At 45.7% G+C, this 25423-nt stretch overlaps 1 protein-coding gene across 1 annotated transcript; it reads left to right on the forward strand.

Moving 5' to 3' along the window:
* Positions 1–4391: 4391 nt before the first annotated feature.
* Positions 4392–24979, forward strand: Marveld3 (MARVEL domain containing 3). The gene is made up of 3 exons (XM_012949000.2): positions 4392–4863; positions 8068–8180; positions 23458–24979. The coding sequence occupies exons 1-3, from the start codon at positions 4448–4450 to the stop codon at positions 24093–24095; spliced, it is 1167 nt and encodes a 388-aa protein (XP_012804454.2). The 5' UTR covers positions 4392–4447; the 3' UTR covers positions 24096–24979.
* The last annotated feature ends 444 nt before the right edge of the window (positions 24980–25423 follow it).

Consider the following 25423-nt stretch of genomic DNA (forward strand, 5'->3'; position numbering starts at 1 on the left):
CCTCTCTCTCAAATAAAGAAATAAAAACATGTTTTAAAACTTACAATTGTTTTACTCTTAATGCACATAATACCACTTCCAGATGCTGTGGAAATCAGAAGATCTCTGCTATCATCCTATTATATGCAATCAATATATTAAAAACTGATGATATTTATCCAATGATTATATATTAGGCATCTAGAACATGCCATATATAATTGCAAAGATATAGTCCCTGGGAGTTAAGGGCCTGGAAAGAGGAACAAACATTGCAGAAATATATGTTTACTTTCAAATTTTGATACCAACAGAGAAACGCATATTGCAAACAAAAATTGCAAAAATTCAAACAATAAGAGGCTAATTTAAGCTGGAGTCAAGGGTGATGTTCTTGTTACCTTCTGCTGAGCCCCCAAACATTGAAGCATAAGACGTTTATGATGCTCATGGCTCTGAGGGTCAGCACTCTGGACAGGGCAGAGTGGGGGAGGGCTGATCTGAGCACCACAATGCAGACATATAGTCTGAGTAAAAAAGCCCAAAGTCCAGGGCTAGGGGATGGCTGGCTAGCTTTGGAATCTTGAGGGCTCATTCATGAACATCAGGCAGTTGACATTGCTTGTTGGCTGAGATGTTAGCTGGAGCTAATGGTTGGAACACACACAGATGTCATCTGGGATTTTTACATTTCTGTGGCTGTGTTCCAAGGTTCCTCAGCAGAAGCCAGAAGAAAGCCGTGTCACCTCTTAGGGTAGGCCTCAAAAGTCATTCTGTACATTCTGTTGCCTTCTGTGAAGGGTCACTTTCTGTGCAGTCACACAGAGCTTTATGCCTTCTGGTCACCATCCTGAAATTGTGTTTTCTGTATGTGTATGTGGCATATGTGATACAGGAGTGCACATACATGTGGAGGCTAGAGGTTGATATTGAGTGTCTTCCTCAATTGTTTTCCACTTTAATTTTAAAGACAGGAGTTCTCACTGAATCTGGAGCTAACCAATTTGGCTAATCTAGCTATCCAGCAAACCCCCAACATTCTGCTTCCCCATGGGTGAAATTACAGCCACAACAGGTACCCAGTTTTTACATGGGTACTGGGGATCCAAACTCAAGTTCTCATGATTGCACAACAAGCACTTTATCCACTAAGCCATCTTCCCCAAACTCCTGAAACTCGTAATATTTGAATAACAGTTCTGAAGTTTCATTTTTCACTCCCCCTCCGCCCAATTGATGCATCCAGTCCTGATTCTTTTTGTCCAGGGAGTCTCAAAGGCCTGTCCAGACTCACAGGATGAGAGTATCAACTCCTCCTTCGTGGTGCGGAAGGAGCCTGGTTCTGGAAGAATGCTTGAGGCTGGAAACACTGCTGTGGTCTTTAAGAGACTTCCTATGCCAGGTATAGTGGCTCACACCTAGAATCTCAGCACTCAGGAAGTTGAGGCAGGAGGATTACCATGAGTGTGAGGCCAGTCTGGGCTACATAGTGAGTTCCAAGCCAGCATGAGATAAAAAAAATGAGACCCTATCTCAAATAAATATATAAATAAAATAGTTTCCTCCAAATATGAAAACTTCCCAGCCTCCTGCAAGAAATACCTCAGTCCCTACCTGATCCACAAAGCTCTTCAAAGAGGTGACAGTCATCCACCCGCATGGTCACTCAACAAATCTTGACTGAGTACACATTAGGGGTGTATCCACAGATGAGTGGAGCCAGTCCTTAGTAGGATGGGAGTGATGGGTGTTCTAGTGATGGTGTTGATGAAAGGAGGAGAGAAAGCAAAGGGCAAAGCACCAAGCATGCTCCAAGCAAAGTCCTGGGGATGTTCAAGGGTGAAGCCACTTTCAGCTGGGAGGAATGACAGCTGGCTTCTGAAGATGGCATCCATGTGGTTCCATCCCCTTCACTCAACAGTGTCATTCATTCATTCATGGAAGACACTTATGTTCCAGGTACTGGGGACATAGCTGAGAGTAGAAAAAGTTTTCACCCTGGTAGAACTTACTCTATAAAGTATGACTGAATAGTAGACCTGTTTGAAACACAAGTATAGGGCTGGAGAAATGGCCCAGTGAATAGTGAAGTGGCCACAAATCATGAGGCCCTGAATTCAGATCCCCATGTGAAATGTCAAGAGTGGTGGTGTGAAGCCAGGTGTGGTGGCGCATGCCTTTAATCCCAGCACTTGGGAGGCAGAGGTAGGAGGATCCCTGTGAATTCAAGGCCACCCTGAAACTACATAGTGAGTTGTAGGTCATCTTGAGCTGGAGTGAGACCCTACCTCCAAAAAAAACAACAACAAAAAGAGTGGTGGTGTGCACCTTTAGTCACAGCACTGAGGAGGCAGAGACAGGCAGATCCCTATGGCTTGCTGTATAGCTTGTCTATTGAATCAGTGAGCTTTGGGTTCAGTGAGAAATTTGTCTCAAAGAATAACGTACAGAGTGACTGAGGAAGGAAGGCCCCTGCCATCAACCTCTGGCCTCCATACACATGCACACATATACATCCACACACATACCTGCATCCCCTCACACAAACATGTATTCACACATACACATACAAAAATAAGTAAAAAGTAAAATAAAAATTAATCATTAAATCACTGATTCTTCAATGCATATAAACCTGCCTGCCCCATTCATTTTTTAATATTATCTTTCCTTGATTACTTCCTGTCCTGTTTCCACATGCACCCGAACATTAGCTCTCTGAATCTAGATTTACTACTGTATTTCCAGCAGTGCTAACTCAGATGTTCATGTACATTTCCTGAAAAAGTTAATGCGTGCCAGTTTTCTGTTTTCAAACACAGAAATATATCCTGAATTGGCAAAATTCAAAAGCTGGCATTCTGTGTAGTGTTCCATTTAAAAAAAACCTATTTTTTATGTCTGAGATGATTGCAATAGATGTAATTGGCTTCAGGTCACCTGCAAGACAGCTTTTATAGGAGGAGAGAGGGACAATGGATGAAAAGATGGAGGGATGTGTGAATGGGTAGTGGCTGGGCAGATGAATGGTGAGCAAGTGGATGGGTACACTCTGGGGAAGCTAAAAGGTGCTATATAAGTCGAACCACAGGAAGGGGCCAGGGTTGGCTTCAAAAAGGATGTTGCAACCAAACACCCAACAAAAGCAGTTTGTTGGAAGAAAGGGTTTATTTCAGACTTACAGTCTCCGGAAGTTTCACCCTAGTGGAAAAAGCTGGTTCGCATCATCATACATACATCCATAGCAGAGACAGAACAAACAGCCATTGCAAGAGGACTTTGAACTGAGATACACCCCCAGTGACACACCTCCTCCAGCAGGGCTCCACCTGCTGTAGACTAAGTAGGAAGCTTAAGCAAAAATACTTGAGGCAACCAAAAATAAAAAGTAAGCTGGGTGTGGTGGGACACCTCTTTAATCCCAGCACTGGGGAGGCAGAGGTAGGAGGAATGCAGTGGATTCAAGGCCACTCTGAGCCTGCATAGTGAATTCCAGGTCTGCCTGGGGTAGAGTGAGACCCTACCTTGAAAAGGAAAAAAAAAAAAAAACACAAAAACTTGAGGTTATGGGGGTCATTTACATTCAAATCACCACAAAGAGAATAGTCACAGCAGACCCTGAGTTTCGGATATCAATGTTAACAGTTCCTCTCTTGTTGAGCTGTCTATCAGAATATGCAGAGATCCAGCAACATGGACAAGACTGTCTTATTCTTAGCTCAATTACAGGGTCAGCAGCCCATGAGAGCCAGAGTCCCAAGCTGATTCAAACAACAGAGAAGGTACACCTCCTATATGGCATCTATAGAGTGACAGGGACTGGGTCTGTTTACTGCCTTCGCATGCAAAGGTGGAGTCTTAGGTGTACCTCCATTAAGGGTCTTCATGAGACGCCTATCTCATTATCATATTAGGTCTTAGCGCCTGCAGTACGTCCCTTACCATCCAGCCAAGTCCCTTTTTCTTTACAGTAGGGTAGTCCACTGCTCTGTCTTAGTGGGTTTGATTAACTGATCTTGGTTTAGAGCTGGGGAAGCAACTCTGGTAACTCACTTAACTAGTATGTTCAAGGCTCTGGGTGCACACCTCAGTACCATAAAAGTGTATACTCTTGACTTCCTGCTAACCACACAGTTTGAAGGCTGAGCTGACTTCCCCAGCAGGTCAACTTGTGCTTGTTAACCCTACAAAATCTGACAACTGACAATTCACTCTGCAAGACTGCCCCCTCCCCCTCCCCTTCCCCCTGCTCCCCAAACACAAACCTCTGCCCCGACGCACTGCCGCCCCCTGCGGGTCAGCGGCCGAGTGCTCGCTCTCCAGACCCCCCCCCCACGGGCAGGGCGAGTGCGCGTGCGCACAGGTGAGCTGCCGCGGCCCCGCCCCTGAACTTGGCTCCCTGCCCAGGAAACTTGTGGTTGGTTGTCGGCTTCGGGTCGCTCCGGGAGGGGCTCCAGGAACACGGACGATGGAAGATAGGGCGTTCGGGCCTCACGAGCCCCGGGCCCGGCCGAGAGAACGAGACCCGGACCGGCGTCCCCGCTCCGACCGAGACCGTCCCTTCGGGCGACCGCGGGACAGACCCGGGGACGCACGCCGGGAGATCGGGGACCGACGAGGGGGCGGGGACCGGAGGACGGACCGAGACCCTCGCCCGGACAGACGCGGGGACTCGGGCCGAGACCCTCGCCCAGACACTTTCGGGGACACGGGCCACCGCGCAGGTGGACAGAGACGCTGGGAAAAGTCCCGCCAAAGCCGGGCGCGGGACGAAGCCTGGGCCCCGGCCTGGGACGCCGCCCCGCTCCCCCGGGGCGCGACCTGCGAATCCCCGGAGCCGCCGGCCTACAGGAAGGAGGGCCAGGGGCGCCGCGGCCTGGAGAGGTGAGCGGGTGCACCTGCCGGGACCCGGCCTTCTCTGCCACCCCGGGCTACGTGTCCTAGGAAGCCAGTTTAAACGAGGAAATGCCATGTCTTCTTCCTTTTTGCGCTCTTGGAAGTGACCTGGAGGGAAGGCAAACTTGCCCATGACCCCAAAGCAGAAATGACAGGGCTGGGGGACCGAGTAAGTGATGCGGAAGAGTCCTGCCGGGCGGGAAAGATTTTTTTAGATGGGTGGGGCTAACCTGAGTCCCCGCCCATGAATATCCGTTAGGGCCACAAATCTTTGTTCTTTGCTCCCAAATTAACCTCCTACTATTCTGGGGCTAAATAAAGTCACCCCAATGAAGAGTTAATAGTTGATTGAGTTCCTCCCTCCAGGGCAATAGGTAATGCAACAGCAGGTGAGAAGCTATGCTTTTTCCCCAAGAACAAGGAATGCTGGCATAGGTTTGTGACCCTTTGGCAGTGAGGTTCTTCTAAGCAGCGTTTGTCAAGACCTGTTGTTGCTTGAGCCCCACCTTCCTGAGTGAACAAAACTTACCACCCACTCGATGCAAAACAGAGAATTCCCCCTAAGCATTTGTGAGTAGAAAGCAACGTCTTTCCTGGGAAATTTTTGTGAGTTTAGAGAGAGAGTGGGGATAGAAGGGAGATTGAGAGGTGGGGTAGTTCCAGCACCTCCTCCAAGGGAGATAGGTAGCATGCCATCCAGTTCCACGGATGGTACCAAATGTGCAGGTGATGAGCACTGCTCTGCAGACTGGATAAATGGAGTGTAGCCCTTGCCTCCCAGAGAAGACAGTCCTGGAGGTCTTTTTAACACTTGACCTCTGCTGTGGGACTTGGGAAGCTGGACCCAGCCTCTCCCAGCTGTGTCCACAAAGCCAGAAAAGCTGCTATCCTGAGTTTATGTTACATTATCTAAAACCAACTAGCGTGACAAAGACTGCACCCAGATAGGTCTTTGCAGCTAGCTGTTGTTTCCCTGCCTCCAGTCACCTGGCCCTGCAACTTCAGGTCTAGAAAGAGAAAAGTACATGCATAGATTTCCTGACAAGCCGTAGCCCTTCCCACTTCTCCCACTCCACCCAAACCCAGTGAGTGAAGGAAATACTGTTGCTTTTGCTTCTTCTTATGATTATTATTATTATTTTGAGAGAAAGAGGATGGGCATGGCAGGGTCTTCAGCAGCTAAGAATGAACTCCAGACATGTGTGCCCCCTTGTGCGCCTGTGTGACATTGCGTGGTTTCCTCTCTGTGAGTCTGGCTACATGGGACCTGGAGATTCAAACGTGAGTTGTTAGGCTTCACAGGCAAGTGCCTTAACTGCTAAGCCATCTCTCCAGCCCCTTTTTGCTTCTTTGGCTCATGGCCAGTTGGAGGTTTGATACCAAAGGGCAGTTTATTTATAGATTTTATCTTTATAAGCATTTATTAAATAGATGGCAGGGTGAGCCAATAGTGATCTATAATCAGGGTTCAGAGTTCTGTGCAAAAGGATAATAGGAAAACTGGCCAGATGCAGCACAATGAGAAATGGACCACTGCTAAAGAGATGAGATTTGGGGGTGGGGGGAATGGAGCTGGGCTACTATCTAGGCTCAGGCAGGATTCCCAGCAGATGTGATCTCAAGTTGAGTTGTTCTGGAGGAGGAAGACAGAAGCAAGATGGAGAAGGTAGAGAAAAGGTATTTCAAGCTGAGCAACTACATCAGTGACCCCTCTTTTGTTCTGAAGGGCAGCTCACTGGGGCTGGTCTGTGAACAGAAATTATAAGTGTAGAGAAGAGAGCAGGGGTCTCCTGTGACTTTTCTCAGATAAGATTGAAAGATTTCTGGGCTAGAGAGATGGCTCAGCAGCTAAGGTGCTTGCCTGTAAAACCTAACAAACTGAGTTTGAGTCCCCAGTACCCACATAAACCAGACACACAAGGTGTTGTATGGCATCTAGAATTTGTTTGCAATTGCTAGAGGCCCTGGCAAGATACATGCTAACTCACTCTCTCCCTCCCTTCCTCCCTCCTCCTTCTCTCTGTCTGTATCTCTCTGCTTGTAAATAAATAAATAAAATATTTTAAATATATATTTAAGGATTTCAAATCTCAGAGAGACAAGATAGCATCTATATTCTAGAAAGATCCCTTCATCCAACGTTTGGAGCCTAGCATGTGCTAAATAAATGTGAGAAAGGCCAAAAAAAAAAGTGCTAAGGATGGCCAAGGGAGAGAGGAAAGGAAGATCTCAACAGTAATGTGGCTGGGCATGGTGGCACATGCCTGTAATTAAAGCACTGGGGAGGTGGAGGCAGAAGGAGCCGAGGTTCAAGGCAAACCTTGGCTACATAGCAAGTAGTCTGTGGCAAACATATGTTAGGAGGACCAGTGCTGACTAGGCACCTTCCACAGACAAAGAACAGAAGACCAGTCTGAGCCCTGAATGCTGTGAACAGAAGCTAGCTTTGACAAGGCGACCCATGAGGAACTAAGAACTGAAACTTCCACAAATAACATGTACTTTCTCAGTTTTAGTTCCTAGATCATGTATAGATTCATAAAATCATATATGTAGATGACATGAAAGTAGAAGCAAAACTATCTATGGGAAGAAAGGTGAAAAGGAGAGTGGGGAGAATCATGCTCAAATATATATGATTGTATGAAAGTGTCTTTATGTAGCACAGTGCCATGTACAATGAATAGATACAGTGAGAAAAAAAGTTCTAAAAGAATCCTAATGCTGCCAGGCATGGTGGTGCACGCTTTAATCCCAGAATGGGGGAGGCAGAGGTAGGATGATTGCCATGAATTCAAGGCCACTCTGAGACTACATAGTGAATTCCAGGTAAGCCTGGGCTAGAGCAATACTGTACCTTGAAAAAAAAAACCAAAACGAAAAAAGAAAAAGAAGAATCCTAGCCGGGCGTGGTGGTGCACGCCTTTAATCCCAGCACTCAGGAGGCAGAGGTCGGAGGATCACCATGAGTTCAAGGCCACCCTGAGACTACAGAGTTGATTCCAGGTCAGCCTGGACCAGAGTGAGACCCTACCTCGAAAAACCAAAAAAAAAAAAAAAAAAAGAAGAAGAATCCTAATGCTGAATCAGCCACTGAGTTGTAGGCCCGGTTGGAGAGATGGCTCCATGGTGAAAGGAGCTTGCTTGAATTATAGCCCATGTCTAATAGCCTTGTGTACTCTTTGGTTATAGTGAACCCACTTCAGAGAGATATGTGCCCACCTACCTTGAGCCTGAATATTACCAGTCAGAGGCTGAAGGACTTCTGGAATGCCACAAATGCAAATACTTGTGCACAGGGAGAGGTAAGACCCAGCGAAGTTCCGTCTGACCATTTGCTGTTACTGGTGGCTTGAGCAGGGGTAGGCAGGTGTGAAGGGTGTGGGGCATGGGTCCTGAGTTGGTAAAGCACCAATTTAACAGACTTTCCCTTCGGTTTCCTAGCATTTTTCATTTGCATGTCTACATGAGGTTCTTGCTTTCCAAATAAGTCAGGGAGGTCTGGACCATGCTGCTAGGCTCCCCGTGTTCTCCAAAGTGCTCAGCCCGAAGAGCCCAGCAGCCACACTTCCAGCTGTCAGCTGCCAGCAGAACTCAGTGTGCCACAGGGCAGACTGCCTGGGAGCTGACTGTGACAGGTGATGTCTCCTTTGGCAAGGTGGGCTGAATTGGCAGAGAGGGAACACCACTCAAGCCAGCAGCCAGGCTGCCACTCAGACCAAGTACACAGGAGCAGATAGACTCCTGGGAGACCTGATCCCAAGGCAGTTATCAGTGGATTTTAAACTTCATTGACAGAGATGTGTAGTAAGAAATACATTTTACAGAAGGCTGTGGAGATAGCTCAGTTATTAAAGTGCTTGCTACATAAATATGAGGACCTGAGTTCAATCCCCAGTACCTACATAGAAATGCTGTGTGTGGTAGCATGTGTTTGTAATCCCAGTGCTGGGGAGGAAGAGAAACAAGAATCCCCAGAGCTTGCTGGCTAGCCAGTCTAGCATAACAGTTGAGCTTCAGGCCATTGAGAAACCTTGTCTCAGAAAAGGTGGATGATGGGCTGGAGAGATGGTTTAGTGATTGAGGCGCTTGCCTGCAAAGCCTAAGGACCCAGTTTCGACCCCCCAGAACCCACAAAGGCCAGATGCACATGTGGTGCATGTGTCTGGAGTTCATTTGTGGTGGCTAGGGGCCCTGGTATGCATCTCATTCTTTCTGTCTGTCTGTCTATCTGTGTCTCTCTCTCTCTCTCTCTGATAAATAGCAAATAAATGAATGAATAAATAAAAATAAAAATTTTAAATAAAGAAAAGAAAAGTGGATGAGTGAGCTAGGGAGATAGCTCAGTGGTTAAAGGTGCTTGATTGCAAAGCCTGCTAACCTGGATTCAATTCAATTATTCATGTAAAGCAGTGGCAAGGGGCCCTGGCACACCTATACTTTCTCAACTAAATAAATAAGTACATAAATACATGAATAAGGCCGGGCGTGGTGGCGCACGCCTTTAATCCCAGCACTCGGGAGGCAGAGGTTAGGAGGATCGCCGAGAGTTCAAGGCCACCCTGAGACTACATAGTGAATTCCAGGTCAGCCTGAGCCAGAGTGAGACCCTACCTCAAAAAACCAAAAAAAAAAAAAAAAAATACATGAATAAATAAATACGTTTTAAAAAGGAAAGGTGAATGGTATTCCTGGAAATGACACTCAAGATTGTCCTTTGACCTCCACCCACACATACATAGGAACACATGCACCCACCCCCAGACACATATATACGTACAATTTTTGAAGCTTTTTTTTAATATTAAGACCTCAACTTTATAGCTGGACTTAGAGTTTCACATCTATAATCCCAAGTGAGGGAGAAGAGCTGCCATGAGTTCAAGGCCAGCCTTGTCTCCTTACAACCAAAAAGGAAGAGAGGAAGGGAGGTGAAATGAAGGAAGGAAAGAACCAAATTTATACAAACAAAACATACCAAGTGCATTAATATAGTTTTTTCATTAAAAACAAAGAAAATGGGTTGGAGAGATGGCTCAATAGTTAGAGACACATGTTTGCAAAACTTGGTGGTCCAGCATTTCATCCCTAGTACCACATGAAGCCACATGCACAAAGTGGCGTATGCATCTGGGCTTTGTTTGCAGGGGTAGGAGGCTCTTGGTTGCCCATTCTCTTCCCCTGATCTCTCTCTCTCTGCTTGCAAATAATTTTTTTTTTTCTGGTTTTTCGAGGTAGGGTCTCACTCTAGTCCAGGCTGACCTGGAATTAACTATGTAGTCTCAGGGTGGCCTCGGGGCAATAGGATCAGGTGTATAGCTTGAGTTATATGAGACCCTGTCTCAAACAAACCCCAAACCAAAGAAATCAACTTACTGGGCATGTGAAAAACTCTTAGATAATATTTTGTGTTAGTTCCAAGTGTGGCTTCCACGTGATTCTCATCTCAGCCCTGGCCTCTCCAGCAATGAAGAAAATCTGGTCTATCATGGTGAACCCCAGTGGTGCCCCATGATATGTGTGAAGTCTTCCTAGGCTGCATATGACTAAGGAAGAAAGCATCCCAGCCTACAGGGGAGAAATCCTCGAGTTCTTAGCTGTGAGTGTCTTAGGCTGAGTACACAGTATATGATTATAGGATTATGAGGAACTTGGACAAAAAGGCTCTGCGCCATGCTGACAAGGCTCTGCCTGGTTATCTGTTAGTCATCCTCATTGCCTTTAATCCTCTGAACTCCTGAGGCTCAGAGAGGCACAGTAAATTATCCAAAGTCCTACAGCTATTAAGTGAGAAAGCTGGACTTGAAGTTTTGGGACTGATTCTTAGACTTCACAAATGATGTACTTTCTTTTTTTTTTTTTTTTTTTTTTTTTTTTGAGATAGGCTGTCACTCTAGCCCAGGCTGGCCTAGAATTCACTCTGTATTCTCAGGATGGCTTTGAACTCACAACGATCCACCTATCTCTGCTTCCTGTGTGCTGGGATTAAAGGCGTGCACCACCATGCCCGACTCTTTCTTCTTTCCTCATGACAGAAACAACAGGAAAAAGCCAGAAGGCTGGGTCGAAGGTTTCTCCTGACAGAGTTCTTTTATGTCTGTGATTGATTTACCAAGAGGAGAGGAGGAGAGGGCAGGGCCCGGGCTTCTCACAGAACCACCTTCATTTAGCCTTGAATATTTCTGGCTATTTGACTTTGAGTCTGGTGGTTGGGTTTCTGACTCACAACAGTGAAAGGGTGATTCAGCCCTCATAAACTAGCAAATGAGGGCTTTCTGAAACACTGGTGTGCAGAGCCCTGTGTCAGTGTACAGTGGGGCATTGTGCTGAGAGAAGCCCATTGTGCTTCAGGAGTTTGTCCAAAGTAGGAAATATATCCCTGGATAAAGGTTACCCAGGGGTTTTTAGATCTACCTTAAAGTAGATGTTCTGTCAATGTCCTCGTGTCACCCTCTCCCCCAGCAAACTTGCAGTGGTGGGAGGCGCCTGTGACCCTCTCTAGCTTTTCTCAGTAGATCTGAAGTCTAGGTTGTGATTCAACTCTAGAAGACTCAGTAGAACACTGAGGAGACCAACAGAAAGATATGGGCCCCAAATGTACTTCTGCAAGGAAGAAATCTCAGACAAAGATCAGATTGAAAACAAGTGCAGATGTCACACGTACACATCAAACACGTCAAGTCACCAGGGTCCTCTCATTTACACACACTCGTTTACAGTGTGGAGGGGCAGATGGGGACCTAATTCCCTCTGCCCAGCTCTCTTTGCTTGTGGAACAGCTTCTTTGCCCCCCCCCCTTTTTTGTTTGTTTTTTGTTTTTTCGAGGTAGGGTCTCACTCTAGCCCAGGCTGACCTGGAATTCACTATGGAGTCTCAGGGTGGCCTCGAACTCACGGCGATCGTCCTACCTCAGCCTCCCGAGTGCTGGGATTAAAGGCAGCGTGCGCCACCATGCCGGCTTGCCCCTTTTTTATCTACTCCTTGCCCCCTCCCCACCACACACACACCTCAGCATTCAAATTGCAATGGTTTGTATTTAGCTTTTGCAAAGCATCCTTAAATATCTAATTTTTAGCATGGAACACACACCTATAGTCACTTCCAGCTATGTGGAAGACTGAGGTAGAAGGATCATTTGAGCCCACAAGTTCATGACCAGCCTGAGCAACATAACAGTACCTCATCTGAAAACAAAATAAGCAAGCCAAGCATGGTGGTGCACCCCTGTAATTTAATTCCAGCACTTGGAAGGTAGGATTGCCTCAAGTTGGAGGCCAGCCTGAGCTACATAGTAAGACCTTGATTCCCCCTCCCCAATTTTTTTCTCCCAGTTAATTACAGTAGTAATGTGTCTAGACAGAAGTGCTGGTCTCTTAATTAGCGCTGCCAAGTTTGCTTCTCAAAGGGACTGTTTCCTGAGGAGGAAGGTGGTGCTGGGCAGTTGCTGGTACAGTCTATTTGTGTCAGTCAGCTTTCTTGCTGCTGTGACAAAACAAGTAAGGGGAAAAAGAGTTCTTTTGGCTCACTGTTTCAGAGGCTAGACTCAGGGCAGGGAGGGAGTAGGGAAGCTGAGCAGCTTACTCCTGGGGGCCAGGAAGCAGAGGGAAAAAAAGAGGTGAACGGGTTCAGGAAAAATCCTTGCACTAGTGTGCCTCCTCTTTCCCCTTTTGCTGCATCCAAGCCACTGGGTGGTGCCACCCACATTATGGGCCCATCTTCTCTTGGTTAATCCTCTCTAGCAGCCCTCTTACAAACACAATTCATTTTACTAACCTCCTAGACTTTCAAAAACAGTTGACCATTAAGATTAACCATCAGCCAGGCGTGGTGGCGCACGCCTTTAATCCCAGCACTCGGGAGGCAGAGGTAGGAGGATTGCCATGAGTTCAGGCCACCCTGAGATGACAGAGTTAATTCCAGGTCAGCCTGGACCAGAGTGAGACCCTACCTCGAAAAACCAAAAAAAAAAAAAAAAAGATTAACCATCATACAATCCTGGCCAAGAGAGGTTAGTGGCCCTTCTGTAGCGATTTGCTTGTGTTCCTGTGAAAAAGTTAAGGATAGAAACTTATGTTGAACTTACGTTTACATGTGGCCTTTTTCTAATTTCTATTCTCAACCTACACCCCTTTGAATACTTATTTAAAACTCTAATGTAGTGCCTTTCTGGACTGAGATTGTGTCAACATTTCAAACTCCTAGCTGGCTTGAAGCATGTTCAGTCATTAATGGGTCTAGAGGTTCAGCCAGAGAGAGAGAGAAGAGTGCCCTGAAGTAAACTGCTGGATGTTAGGAGAGAGGACGGGCCTCCTCAGAGCCAGATCTGCGAGGACTCCTCTGTGTCAGGGAGGGCCTCGGTCTTTCTTTTAATGCTGCCTCCGGTAGTTGTGCAGTCCTGGGATTACTCTGCAGTTCTGCTGTGCCCAAGAGAGGAAGAAGGAGCTCAGCCGGGGCTCTGACACTCACTGCCTTGCAGTGTTCTGTTACTACATTAGAGTGATTCAACTATGTGGTGCTAGGGATGATAGCACACACCTGTAATCCCAGCACTTCGGAAGTTAAGGCAGGAAGATGAAGAGTTCCAGGCCAGCCTGTGCTACATAGTGAAACTCTGTTTCAAAAAAAAAGTTTTTTAAATTAATTGTGGTAATGTATTCATCCTTTAAAGTTATAAAGTAGCCTGATATTTTACTTAGATAGAAAATATTCACACTATATTCTTAAGTGCAAAAATAGATCATGGCTGGGTGTGATGGCACACATCTGTAAACCAGGCACTCGATTTGCTAAGGCAGAAGGATCTAGAGTTGGAAGTCAGCTTCAGCTACACAACAAGATTTAAAAAAAAAAAACAAAAAACTAGAGCTGGAGAGATGGCTTAGTGGTTAAGCGCTTGCCTGTGAAACCTAAGGACCCCAGTTCAAGGCTCAATTCCCCAGTGCCCACATAAGCCAGATGCACAGGGTGCCGCATCATCTGGAGTTCGTTTGCTGTGGCTAGAGGCCCTGGTGCACGCTCTCTCTCCCCCTCTCTCTCTGTCTGTCACTTCAAATAAATAAAATAAAATAAAAATAAATAAACTAGGTTACACAGTAGTACATATAGAAATACCTTGTTCTTACCTAAAAACAAACTACAACAAACATCAATCTGTGGGAAAAATCCAGGAAAAAAAATGCCCACAGGGTTTTTTGTTTTTGGTATTGATTTCATTATAGACCTTTTTAATACAATTTTATAGTTAGATTTTCTTTGTGTAGAATGAGGAAGTATAACTTTTATAATTGGGGGGGCTGGGGAGATAGTGCAGTTAATAAAGTGCTTGCCTTGCCAGCACGAAAACCTGAGCTCACCCCCAGTACCCACCAAAAAATGCAGCATGAGGTAGAGTGCATTTGTAATCCTAGCATTGGAGAGGCAGAGACAAGAAGACACTTGGGGTTTACTGGCCAGCCTTCTAGTCTACTTGGAAAGCTCTAGGCCAATGAGACCCTGTCTCAAAAAAAAAAAAAAGGAAGGAAGAAAGGAAACAAAAAACACTGTATGTTGACCTCTAACTGCTTCACACATGCACACATGTGTACACAAATAGCTGGACACACATGTGTACCCAAACACACACACCCATGTATAAAGATGTAACTGAAGAAACCAACAAGGCTGGGCATGGTGGTCATACACCTTTGATCCCAGCACTCAGAAGGCTGAGGTAGGAGGGTCACAGAGAGTTCCAGGCTAGCCTGGGCCACAGAGTGAGTTCCAAGTCAGTCTAGGCTAGAAGGAGACCCTGCTACTAAAATAAAATAAAGTAAGAAAATAGTGTAACCATATGTGGTGGCTATATTATAATCTCATCTCACAGGATGCAGAGGCAGGAAGTTCATGATTTGAAAGTAACTTGAACTACGTGGTGAGACTGTCTAAAAAGAAAAAAAGAAATGCTGTTGGCATTTGGAGGAAAGTGACAGACTATAAAGATAAAACTTGAAAGAGTATCATTTCTATTAGAGAATATAGAAGTGACATGGTGACCAACAGAAAACAAGCACCGTGTCTGGTCAGCCAGCAGCCAGGGAGAAGATAATAGGCCTAATCAGCTGACCCAGCAAGCCTGTTGCATCAGGGACAGTATCTAGCCCAGAAGCATAGCTTCCTATTATGCAGAGCAAACATGCATCCCCATCCGACTCCACTGATATGGCACCCTAGGAAAGGCAGAACCAATGTCTAACTAGAGAAGTAGACCAGTGGTTGCCTAGGAAAAAGGTGAGGGTTGTATGGTGTGCACATTGGTCAAAACTCACCAAGCTAGGTGCTGAATGTGAGTGAAACATTTTCTTGTGTATAAATGACATTTTACTGAAGTGGATTCTAAGAACAGCAGATACCTAGATAAGGAATCCATCCCTGAAAGAATCCAGCTCTGGGAATTTTGTTTCGTTTGGTTTGTTTGTTTGGCTGGCCTGGAATTCTGTTCCTTCAGCCTCAGCTTCCTGAGTGCCGAGATTATAGGCGTGAGCTGCCATGCCTGGCTTTGGGGAAATACTTTAATGCAGATAAACTCTTTAGGGAAACTAAATAAAGTAAAATAAAAGTTTTAGACATATTTATTGAATGAAAATCTAAAATCAGTAAAACAAAGGTGTTTTTTTATTTAGTATTGTTTTTATCTAAACCTTTCTTTTTCCTAACATATGTAAACCACAATCATTATCTTGGTTTTGTTGTTGTTTTCTTTTAGTGCTGGGATTGAACTCAAGAGTCATGCATGCTAAGTACTCACTGCCACTGAGCTACACCCCTAAACCCATGTTCTACAATTTCATGTATAACTTCTGTACTTTTAAAAAACTTGATTTTAGTTGGGCGTGGTGGTGCATGCCTTTAACCCCAGCACTCAGGAGGCAGATGTAGGGGAATCACTATGAGTTCAAGGCCACCCTGGGACTACATAGTGAATTCCAAGTCAGACTGGACTAGAGTGAGACCCTACCTAAAAAAAAAACAAAACAAAACAAAAAAAACCTTGATTTTATTTTTTAAGTTCTATGATGTTTTCCTTATTATGTAAGTCTCTTTATTTATTTGCAAGTAGAGAGAGAGACTGTGGTCACACCAGGTCCCCTTGCTGCCACTCTGTGTGTCTAGCTTCATGTGGATACTGGGGAATACAGCCTGGGCCAGCAGGCTTTCACCTCTGAGCCATCTCCCCAACCCAAGTTATATGACTTTTTTCTAATGTAGAGAAATCTCTTACCAATTGAAAGAACCATAAAACATACATAAAAAGGAAGCCTATTTTTTCAGTCTAGTGGGTGGAGGAGACGGGAAGGGTGAGATGTTCTTGGCCTTCCATGTAGGATGCCTTTCTTTTTAACTGGCTTGAATTCACCCATCTTTATCACCTGCCCAGGGCAGGCTGCTTGACTCTGTTTTAATCTGAAGGATTTTTTTTGGTTTAAATTAATTTATTTATTTTCACAGAGAAAGAGGAAGAGAGAGAGAGAATGGGTGTGCCAGGGCCTGCAGCCATTGCAAACGAACTCCAGATGCATGCACCCCTTTGTGCATCTGGCTAACATGGGTCCTGGGGAATTGAATCTGGGTCCTTTGGCTTTGCAGGCAAACACCTTAACCACTGAGCCATCCTTCCAGCCCAGTCTGAAGGATTTCTGACACTATTTCTGGCGACTCCAGGTGCCAGCTACCACCTAACACTAATTGTGCAGCTTAGGACTGCCCAAGAAGCAGCAGAAGAACCAGAGCCAGTGTGGTCTGAGCTTTCATGGCAGGGTGGAGGGAGGGAGAAGAGCCTCAGAGTGGAAGTCTCCAAGTGCACAACAGCATGGTGAAACAGTAATGCCCTTTTCTTGCAGCCTGCTGCCAGATGCTGGAGGCTCTGCTGAACTTGCTGATCCTGGCCTGCAGCTCTGTCTCTTACAGTTCCACAGGGGGGTACACGGGCATCACCAGCCTGGGGGGCATTTACTACTACCAGTATGGAGGGGCTTACAGTGGCTTCAGTGGTGCTGATGGGGAGAAAGCCCAGCAGCTGGACATCCAGTTCTACCAGCTCAAGCTGCCCATGGTTACTGCAGCAATGGCCTACAGTGGAGCCCTCATGGCCTTCTCCTGCCTCCTCATCATCATAGGTGTCCTGCGGGTTCCATGGCACTGTCCTCTGTGGCTAGTGACTGAGGGCTTGATGGCCGTGCTCCTTGCTGGGGCATATGTCCCTGCCTTGTACTTCTTCTTTCAGTACCTCTCCACTGCCTACAGCTCTCCGGTGTGTAAGGAGAGGGAGGCTCTGTACCAGAGCAAAGGCTACAGCGGCTTTAGCTGCAGTTTCCATGGGGGAGATATAGGAGCAGGGATCTTTGCAGCCTTGAGTATTGGGGTCTTTGCTGTGGGAGCTGTCCTGGCCACCAGGGATTACCGGAAAGTCAAGAAGTTAAAAAGGAAGCCTGCAGACATTCTTTCAAAAATGTTCTGCATTAATCCCAGCACTTGGGAGGCAGAGGTGGGTGGATCACTGAGTTCAAGGCCACCCTGAGACTAGATAGTGAATTCGAGGTCAGTGTGGACTAGAGTGAGACCCTACCTTGAAAAACCAAAACAAACAAACAAAAAGAAAGTTTCGCCAAATGTAATGGAAATGGCTTTGATGTGGAACTAGCCAATGCTTCAAAAGTGCCACCCAGTGTTAGAACAGTGCACTCAGCTCCCAGTTGCATGGAGTAGTGTTCTTGGAGGTGTCCAGTTCTGGTTTCTGGAATCTTCTGTTGGTGAAAGACTAGTCAGAATTATACCAAAATCAAAACACTGGATCCAGGCATGGTGGTGCAGGCCTGTAATCCCAGCACTCAGAGGCTAAGGCAAGAGGATCTCTAGTCCCAGGCTGGCCTGGGCTACACAGCAAGACCCTGTCTGAAAAAGGGAACAAATAAAAATAAAATAGTGGAGGCACGACACATAGGAGAGGTTTCTTGAGTAAGTAAAGGATGGTCACAGTTGAATTGGAAGAACCTCATCTTCAGACTTCATGCAAAGCCAGAGACTTGAGACTTTTCAGCATGAACTGTTTGTTCTAGTCCCAGGGCCTTCAGCAGATGTGCCCAAGCCTCTTTCCAGACTGGGCTTTCAGTCCTACTGCCTAATTTTTATAGCTAGAGTAAAAAAAAAAAAAAGTAAGTTGGAGGTAGGTGTGGGCTGGAAAAAAGGAAGGATCAGATTAACTCTCTGAGCTGCAAAGAAACCATTCTGCAAGCCACTCCCAAGGGCCCTCAGTGCTCAATAAGCATTTTGTACCTCTTGTAAAACGTGCCATTGTATGAAGAATTAAAGCCTGCATCTGGAATTCAGGATCCACCCAAAAGAAAAGAATGTTCTTCCCCCTCAGAAGAATGTTACTTTTGGCCAGACAACTCCATGGGTTCTGACTGCGTGTTGAATTATGACTCATGAATATTGTAATATATTTTTGGTACAAGTGAATAGCTCTTTGCTTTATGTGAATTCAGAAATTCCAAAGAAGAATTTTAATGTGCCAGCAATGGTTTTCTTTCCTATATTTTATAATATTCCCTTAAATACAAGTTGTTGATTTAGAAGAGTTTGTGTTTAGAAAAGTGCATGCAAACATGAATGTGATTTGGAAACTTTCTTAAAAAACATAGAAATTATTAATAGTTTTACCCCTGCAGAAAGGAAGAGTTGATTTTGTTTTTTTCATTTTATGGATAGCTTGACTGCACATGTATAGTTTTATTTCTGAAAAATAAAGAAAATAAAATTGACTTGCTTTCCTCAGTTTTTTCCATGGCCACACTTGCAGTGCAAGGGCAGAAATAGATACATAATTAAGTATCATTTCAAATGGTTAACCACAAAAACAGCTTCTCCCAGAAAAATGGAATTTACAGCAAAGATCCCCTTCTGAGTCACTGCTTCCATGGAGCTCCGTGTTGTATTTTTGTAGTCTTGATCAGTCCCAACACAGAGCTGCTTTCCTTTTCCTTTCTCCCTGTTGTATGTCTTTCCACATTAAGAGTATGCTTGAATTACTTGAGTCTCATTGATACTTGTTGCTAAGCCAAGTCGGGCCTTCCTGGTACCTGGGATAATGCTTCCTAGTCATAGTCCCTCAGCAGGCCTATATCATTGGACCCGGCAAAAATCATGGGACTGTTGTGGAAATCTAGATTTATTCCATGTCAGCCTACCACAAGTGTACCCTGTGCCTTGTGATGTTGCTGTTTTAGAAGGATCTCTCCCAGAAGGAAGGGAGTTATGTTTCCTGTTTCTTACAGCTGTACAGTGTTCCTGTCTCCTTTGGGGTGAGATACTCATATGCAAGTGGAAAGAAAATTAAGAGAAAAGATGTGGGCTCCAGGGTACAGATATCCCACCTATGCTCTGCTGTTTCATTTTAGAATCATCACGGAGAAGCTTCAGTATCCATTTGGATAACCTTTTATGGTTTTCAGAGGATTTTATATACAGTTGTCCTTGGTGTCTACAAGGGAATGGCCCCAGGATCCCTGCAGATATTGAAATCTGCAAGTGCTCCGGTTTTTTATATAAAATGGCTTGGGATTTGCACATAGCATACACTTTAAATTGTCTTGTATACTTTAAGTTATCTCTGGATTATGTATAAACCCTAGTACAATGTAAACACTGTACACATAATTGTAGAGAATACTGCCAAGAGAAAGTCTGCATGTTCAGTACAGCCAGGCTTCTTTTAAATGTTCTCAACCCTCAGGTGAACCTGCAGGTGAAGAACGTGCAGCATTCAAGCCTCCCCACAGTGCTGTGAGGGTATAACTGGCATCTTTATTTTCCCTTGTTAGGTAAAGCTTCTGGGGCTTAGAAAGATTAACTGACCTGGACAAGATCTCAGGGCAATAAGGAGCAGAGACTTGACTAGTGTTCCCACTCCGTGTGTTAGTATTTTCCTTTGTATCTCAAAGTTCCCATTCTCTGCACCCCAAGAGGATGACAGGAGAATCCCAGAAGTATATTCGAGAAGGGCCTAGGGCCTTTGTGGGTACGAAATGACGGCTAAGCTTAGACAAGAATATATTTAGTCTCTGTAGATTCTGTGTATTCATTAAGCTTCTGTGAAACTCTACTCTGGGGAACAGCCCAAGTATCTCATCTGTACGATCCTGGTGGAACAGACAGTGGAGCTGGAGGCCATGAAGCAAAGAATGTGGCCACTTTATGGACTTGTCTGGAAACATCTCTCAGTTACAGTAGATGACAAGATGCTCTATGCTGTTTACTTCTCTGGAAAGTAGCAGAAAAGAGGATGCAATGAGATGCACTCTGCACAGACTGGAAAGTATTAGAAACTTAGGAGAGCTCTGGGAGTGGTGGTGGTGGTGCTGGCATCTGGGAGGCTGAAGTTTGAGGCAAGCCTATGCTACATAGTGAGATCCTGCCTCAGTAACACAACAAAAAAAGGCTGTGGTTGGAGGATCTCACTGCACTCAAGACCAACTTGGATTAGAGTGAGTTCCATGTCAGCCTGGGCTACAGTGAGACCTTGCCTCAAAAAAAAAAAAAAAAAAAAATCATGAGGCAGGAGGCATCTGGGGAGATGGGGAGATGGCTCAGCAGTTAAAGGCACTTGCTTGCAAAGTCTGAAGGCCCAGGTTCAATTCCCCAGCACCCACATAAAGTCAGATGCACAAAGTGTCACATGCATCTGGAGTTAGCTTGCAGTTGTGGGAGGCCCTTGTGTGCCTATTCCCTCTCTCTCTTCCTCCCTCCCTCTCTCTCTGTCAAATAAATAAATCTTTAAAAAGAAAAAAGAAAAGGAGAGGAGGAAGGGGAGGGAGGTGAGGAAGAAGAAAAAGGGAAGGAGAGAGGGAGGGAGGGAAGAAGTAAGTTACCAAAAGTGGCTGGGGATAGACAATAGAGATATGAATGAAATTTCTCAGTTTATACTTTATAACACTTGACTTTTTTTAAATAAATTCATTTTGGATTTTCGTAAGTTCTAAAACTAGCATGGGAAGATCCTTTATACCCTTAAGCTAGTTCTCCAGTGGTAATGTTTTTCATAGCTATAGTGCAGTGTCATGACTATCTACAAGGCTCAGACCTTAGATCTCACCAGTTGTACGTGCATTCAATTTGTGTGTGATTTTGTAGTTTTATCACAAGTAAATTAGTGTCACCACTGCTATCTGAAAGTGCTCCATCCTAACACCCCCTGTATTCCCCTTTATAATCCTCCTACCCCTCACCCATCCCTCTTATCCCTACCCCCACAGCCACCTAGCCTAGTCACATCTCCAAGATTGTGTCCTGGGGAGACTGTTACACACATGGAGGTATACATTCTATAACCTTTTGAGACCAGGGTTTTGTTTTGCTTTTCTTTTTTTTTTTTAATTTTTTTTGGTTTATTTTTATTTACTTATTTGAGAGTGACAGACAGAGAAAGAGGCAAAGAGAGAGAAATAGAGAGAGAGAATGGGTGCACCAGGGCCTCCAGCCACTGCAGACGAATTCCAGATGCATGCGCCCCCTTGTGCATCTGGCTAACGTGGGTCCTGGGAAATCGAGCCTCCAACCAGGGTCCTTAGGCTTCACAGGCAAGCGCTTAACCACTAAGCCATCTCTCCAGCCCTTGTTTTGCTTTTCACTCATCCAAGTTATTGCCTGTGTCAGTGGTTGGTTTTTTTTTTTTTTTTTTTTTTTTTTTTTTTTTTTTTTTTTTTGGCTGATTGTTTTGTTTTTCAAGGTAGAGTCTCACTCTAGCTCAGACTGACCTGGAACTCACTATGCAGTCTCAGAGTGGCCTCGAATTCACAAACTCACAGCAATCCTACCTCTGCCTCCCAAGTGCTGGAATTAAAGGAGTGCACCACCATGCCCAGCTTTTTCATTGGTTCATTCTTCATTGCTAAGTAGATCATTCCATGGTTACGATGTGCCAATTTCACTATTCACCTATTGAAGGACATAGGTTGTTTCCAGTATTTGCTTGTTACAAATAAAGCTACTATGCATGCACATGTACATGGTTTTATTTGGGCATATAGTTTTCTTTTTTTAATATTTATTTGAGAGAGAGAGTGGGTGTGCCAGGGCCTCCTGCTGCTGCAAACTAACTCCAGATGCATGTGCCATTTTGTGCATCTGGCTTTCCGCAGACAATGGGGAATCAAACCCAGTTAAGCAAACTTTGCAAGCAAGTGCTTTTAACCACTGAACCATCTATTCAGCCTGCATTTTTTTATTTTGAGGTTGGGTCTTATTATGTAGTCTAGGCTGGGCTCCAACTCAATGTCTTCAGCCTCAGCCTCCCAAGTAAGTTTTCATTTCTTTTATTTTAAATATTTATTTATTTATATGTGTGGGGAGGGAGAGAGAAAAAGGAAGGAGGAGGAGGAAGAAAGGAAGAAAAAAGGAAAAGAAAAAAAAGTAGGAAAGAAGGGCACACCACAGGTCCTCTTGCCACTAAAAATGAACTCCAGACGCATGTGCCACTGTATGCATTTGATTTTACATAAGTTCTGGGGAATGGAATCCTGGCATGCAGACTTTTCAAGCAAGTGTCTTTAACCACTGACCCACCACCCCAGCTCCAGTTTTCATTTCTTTAGGAAAAATGTCCAAGGGTATAGTTGCAGGGTTACATGATAACATGTTTTTTTGTTTGTTTGCTTGCTTGCTTTTTCGAGGTAGGGTCTCACTCTAGCCCAGGCTGACCTGGAACTCACTATGGTGTCTCAGGGTGGCCTTGAACTCACCGCGATCCTCCTACCTCTGCCCCTCAAGTGCTGGGATTAAAGGTGTGCACCACCATGCCCAGCCTTGTTGTGTTTTTTTTTTAATTTTTTATTTATTTATCTGAGAGTGACAGACACAGAGAGAAGGACAGATAGAGGGAGAGAGAGAGGATGGGCGCGCCAGGGCTTCCAGCCTCTGCAAACGAACTCCAGACGCGTGCGCCCCTTGTGCATCTGGCTAATGTGGGACCTGGGGAACCGAGGCTCGAACCGGGGTCCTTAGGCTTCACAGGCAAGCGTTTAACCGCTAAGCTATCTCTCCAGCCCGCGGCCTTGTTGTTTTTTAAGAAAGAAATGATTCTAAGCCAAGACAATGTGCAGACTTGAAATCTGAACACACTTGGGAAGCTGAGGCTGGAGAATAGTGAGTTCAAGGCCAGCCTGGGGTATTTAGCAAAACCCTACCTTAAAAAAAAAGTGATAATAATAAATCTCACTATACAGGCGTGATGGTGCATGCCTTTAATCCCAGCATTCGAGAGGCAGAGGTAGGAGGATTGCCAATCCCTAATATTTTTTTCAGAGTGGCATTTTATTTTTTCAAACGTATGTCAGAAACAAAACAATAGGGCTAGTGGATAACCCGTGGCAGAGCACTGTGCCCAAGGTTTCATAAGCAGCCAGGGAGATTTCCTGAAACATAAGAAAAACAAAAATTACTTTTTAGTAAAAGAGGAAGCACAAGCAACCCCAGAATGGTACAACTGATGGCCGTGCATCCGCTTTGCGCCGAGAGAGCCCGCCCGCGCTGACCGCCCCTCTCTTCACGCAGGTGTGGTTCAGATCGTGGAGGTGATCCTCAACGGGATGGTGCTCATGTGCATCGTGGCGTCCTACTTTGTCCTGGCGGGGTTCAGCGCCAGCTTCGCCAGCGGCGGTGGCTTCGGGAACAACTATTACTCTCCGTTCGAGGGCACCGAGCTAGAGCAGGTGCGGCAGCTGGACCAGCGCTTCTCGGTGCTGCGCTCGCCGCTCATCTACGGCGGTGTGGCGGCGTCGCTGGGGCTGGGCGTGCTCACGCTGGGCGCCCTTCTGCAGGGAGCCCGCAGCCTGAGCAGACTGCCCGGCCGCTGGCTCCTCCTGGAGGCCGCCTTCTGCCTGCTCGCGGCCGCAGCCTACTGCGTGGGTATTGTCGTTTACCTGCATGCGGCTCTGCGGATCAATGCCACAGACACTTGCAAAACGAGAGAGAGGCTTTACGCCCGCAAGGGGCTCACCTGGATGAACTGCCAGCTGTCGGGCACGGATGGAGCGGCAGCCACCTTTGCTTGTCTTCTGGTCATCATGTATGTGACCAGTGTGGTGCTGGCCGTGCGGGCCTACCGAGAACATAAGCACTACAAAGACAGCCAAGAACAGCACAGACATTACAGTGATACACCACAGTATTTGTGGTCCGGGACGCTCTAGCAGGGTGGCCAACCTGGAACTCAGGGGGGCTACAAGTATCCCAGGACAGTTATGAATACAGACCAACACGTTTGTAGGTGACAAGGTCATATCACAATGTCAAAAGGTTGGACATCCCTGCAGGAGATCTGGAACAAAATGTCAATCTCAACATTATTTCTCTCCTTTATAACCAACCACACAGAAGACAACTAGGGCTTTTCCCATACTTGATTTCCTAAGCACTCTCTGTGGCACCAATGTAATTAGGTGATCGTCTAATTTTTCTTATGTAAAAGATAAGTAAGAACATTGGCTGACTTCATGAGAGATTGGGGGAAAAAGTCTCTGGTGGAAAGCACAGAATGCAACCATGGGCATGCACTTATGGTAGGTAGGGCTCTTGCCATATGGTAAAGTAATAGTGAGGTAGTAAACTAGCCAGAGAAATCCTGAAAGCTGAGAACTACACAGCAGAGTGTTAGCAGGCCAGTGTTACAGGAGAAAGCTTACCTTCTGTCATAAATATCTATCATTGAAGGGGGAAGGTGATCTGTCCCACACCTGTATTTTGTCCTAGGGAATGACTAAAACAGTTGTGTGGTTGAATTCAAATGGATGATTGTACCCTCTCCCTCCCAGAGGGTACCTATTCTGTTAGGGCGACACAACAGTGTAACGCTGCTGAATGTTCCCAGGCATATGTTCTCCCTCGAGGAGGAAGGTTGGATGCCTGATGCATGAAGAGTGATGCTTTTCCCCAGGGTTCCTGTCTTAGGACCCAGGGGAAAATGTTTCCTGCTAGCTATTCTAAGGTGTGTGTGGGGAGGGCATTCCATTGTAATTCACTTCTGAAATATTTTATGATTTAAAAATGTCTTCCAAATAAATAGAAAATTCTTCAATATCTTAGATGTGCTATGCAGCCGGTTCAAAGCAGTTAATTATCCTCGAGTACAGAGGATGATTGGAGGCCTCTTCATTCTGCACTGACAGAGCCCTGCAGAGCCTCAAAGGCAGATAAGTAACCTCTCATCACCTCAAATTGTGTCCGTAGCATACTACATCTCTAACACTAAACCTTAAAAATAAAGTTCTTCGCTTGGAGCAGCGAGAGAACCAGAGCAGCCGCGGCTCCCTCCCCTCCCCCACCCACCGCCTGAGCCCAGCTCCAGCAAACAGAGCAGCGGCCTGGGACCCGGCCACACCAACTTGGGCTGACAACGGGACCCAAGCAGGAGCAGAGTTCGGGAGCAACATCAGCGGCTCCAGCACCGGTACCAGCGGCCCCAGCAGCAGCAGACCCAGGAGCGGCAGCAGCGGCAGATCCCGCAGCAGCAGCTTCAGGG

Source organism: Jaculus jaculus, chromosome 1 (assembly GCF_020740685.1).
Source record: "Jaculus jaculus isolate mJacJac1 chromosome 1, mJacJac1.mat.Y.cur, whole genome shotgun sequence".
Classification (NCBI taxonomy): domain Eukaryota; kingdom Metazoa; phylum Chordata; class Mammalia; order Rodentia; family Dipodidae; genus Jaculus; species Jaculus jaculus.

Excerpts from the sequence above, each read along its gene's own strand:
- Marveld3 (XM_012949000.2), top strand. The coding sequence starts at position 4,448 with ATGGAAGATAGGGCGTTCGGGCCTCACGAGCCCCGGGCCCGGCCGAGA. Across the intron at positions 4,864-8,067 it reads GGGCGCCGCGGCCTGGAGAG|TGAACCCACTTCAGAGAGAT; the intron begins GTGAGCGGGTGC and ends CTTTGGTTATAG. Across the intron at positions 8,181-23,457 it reads ATACTTGTGCACAGGGAGAG|GTGTGGTTCAGATCGTGGAG; the intron begins GTAAGACCCAGC and ends CTCTTCACGCAG.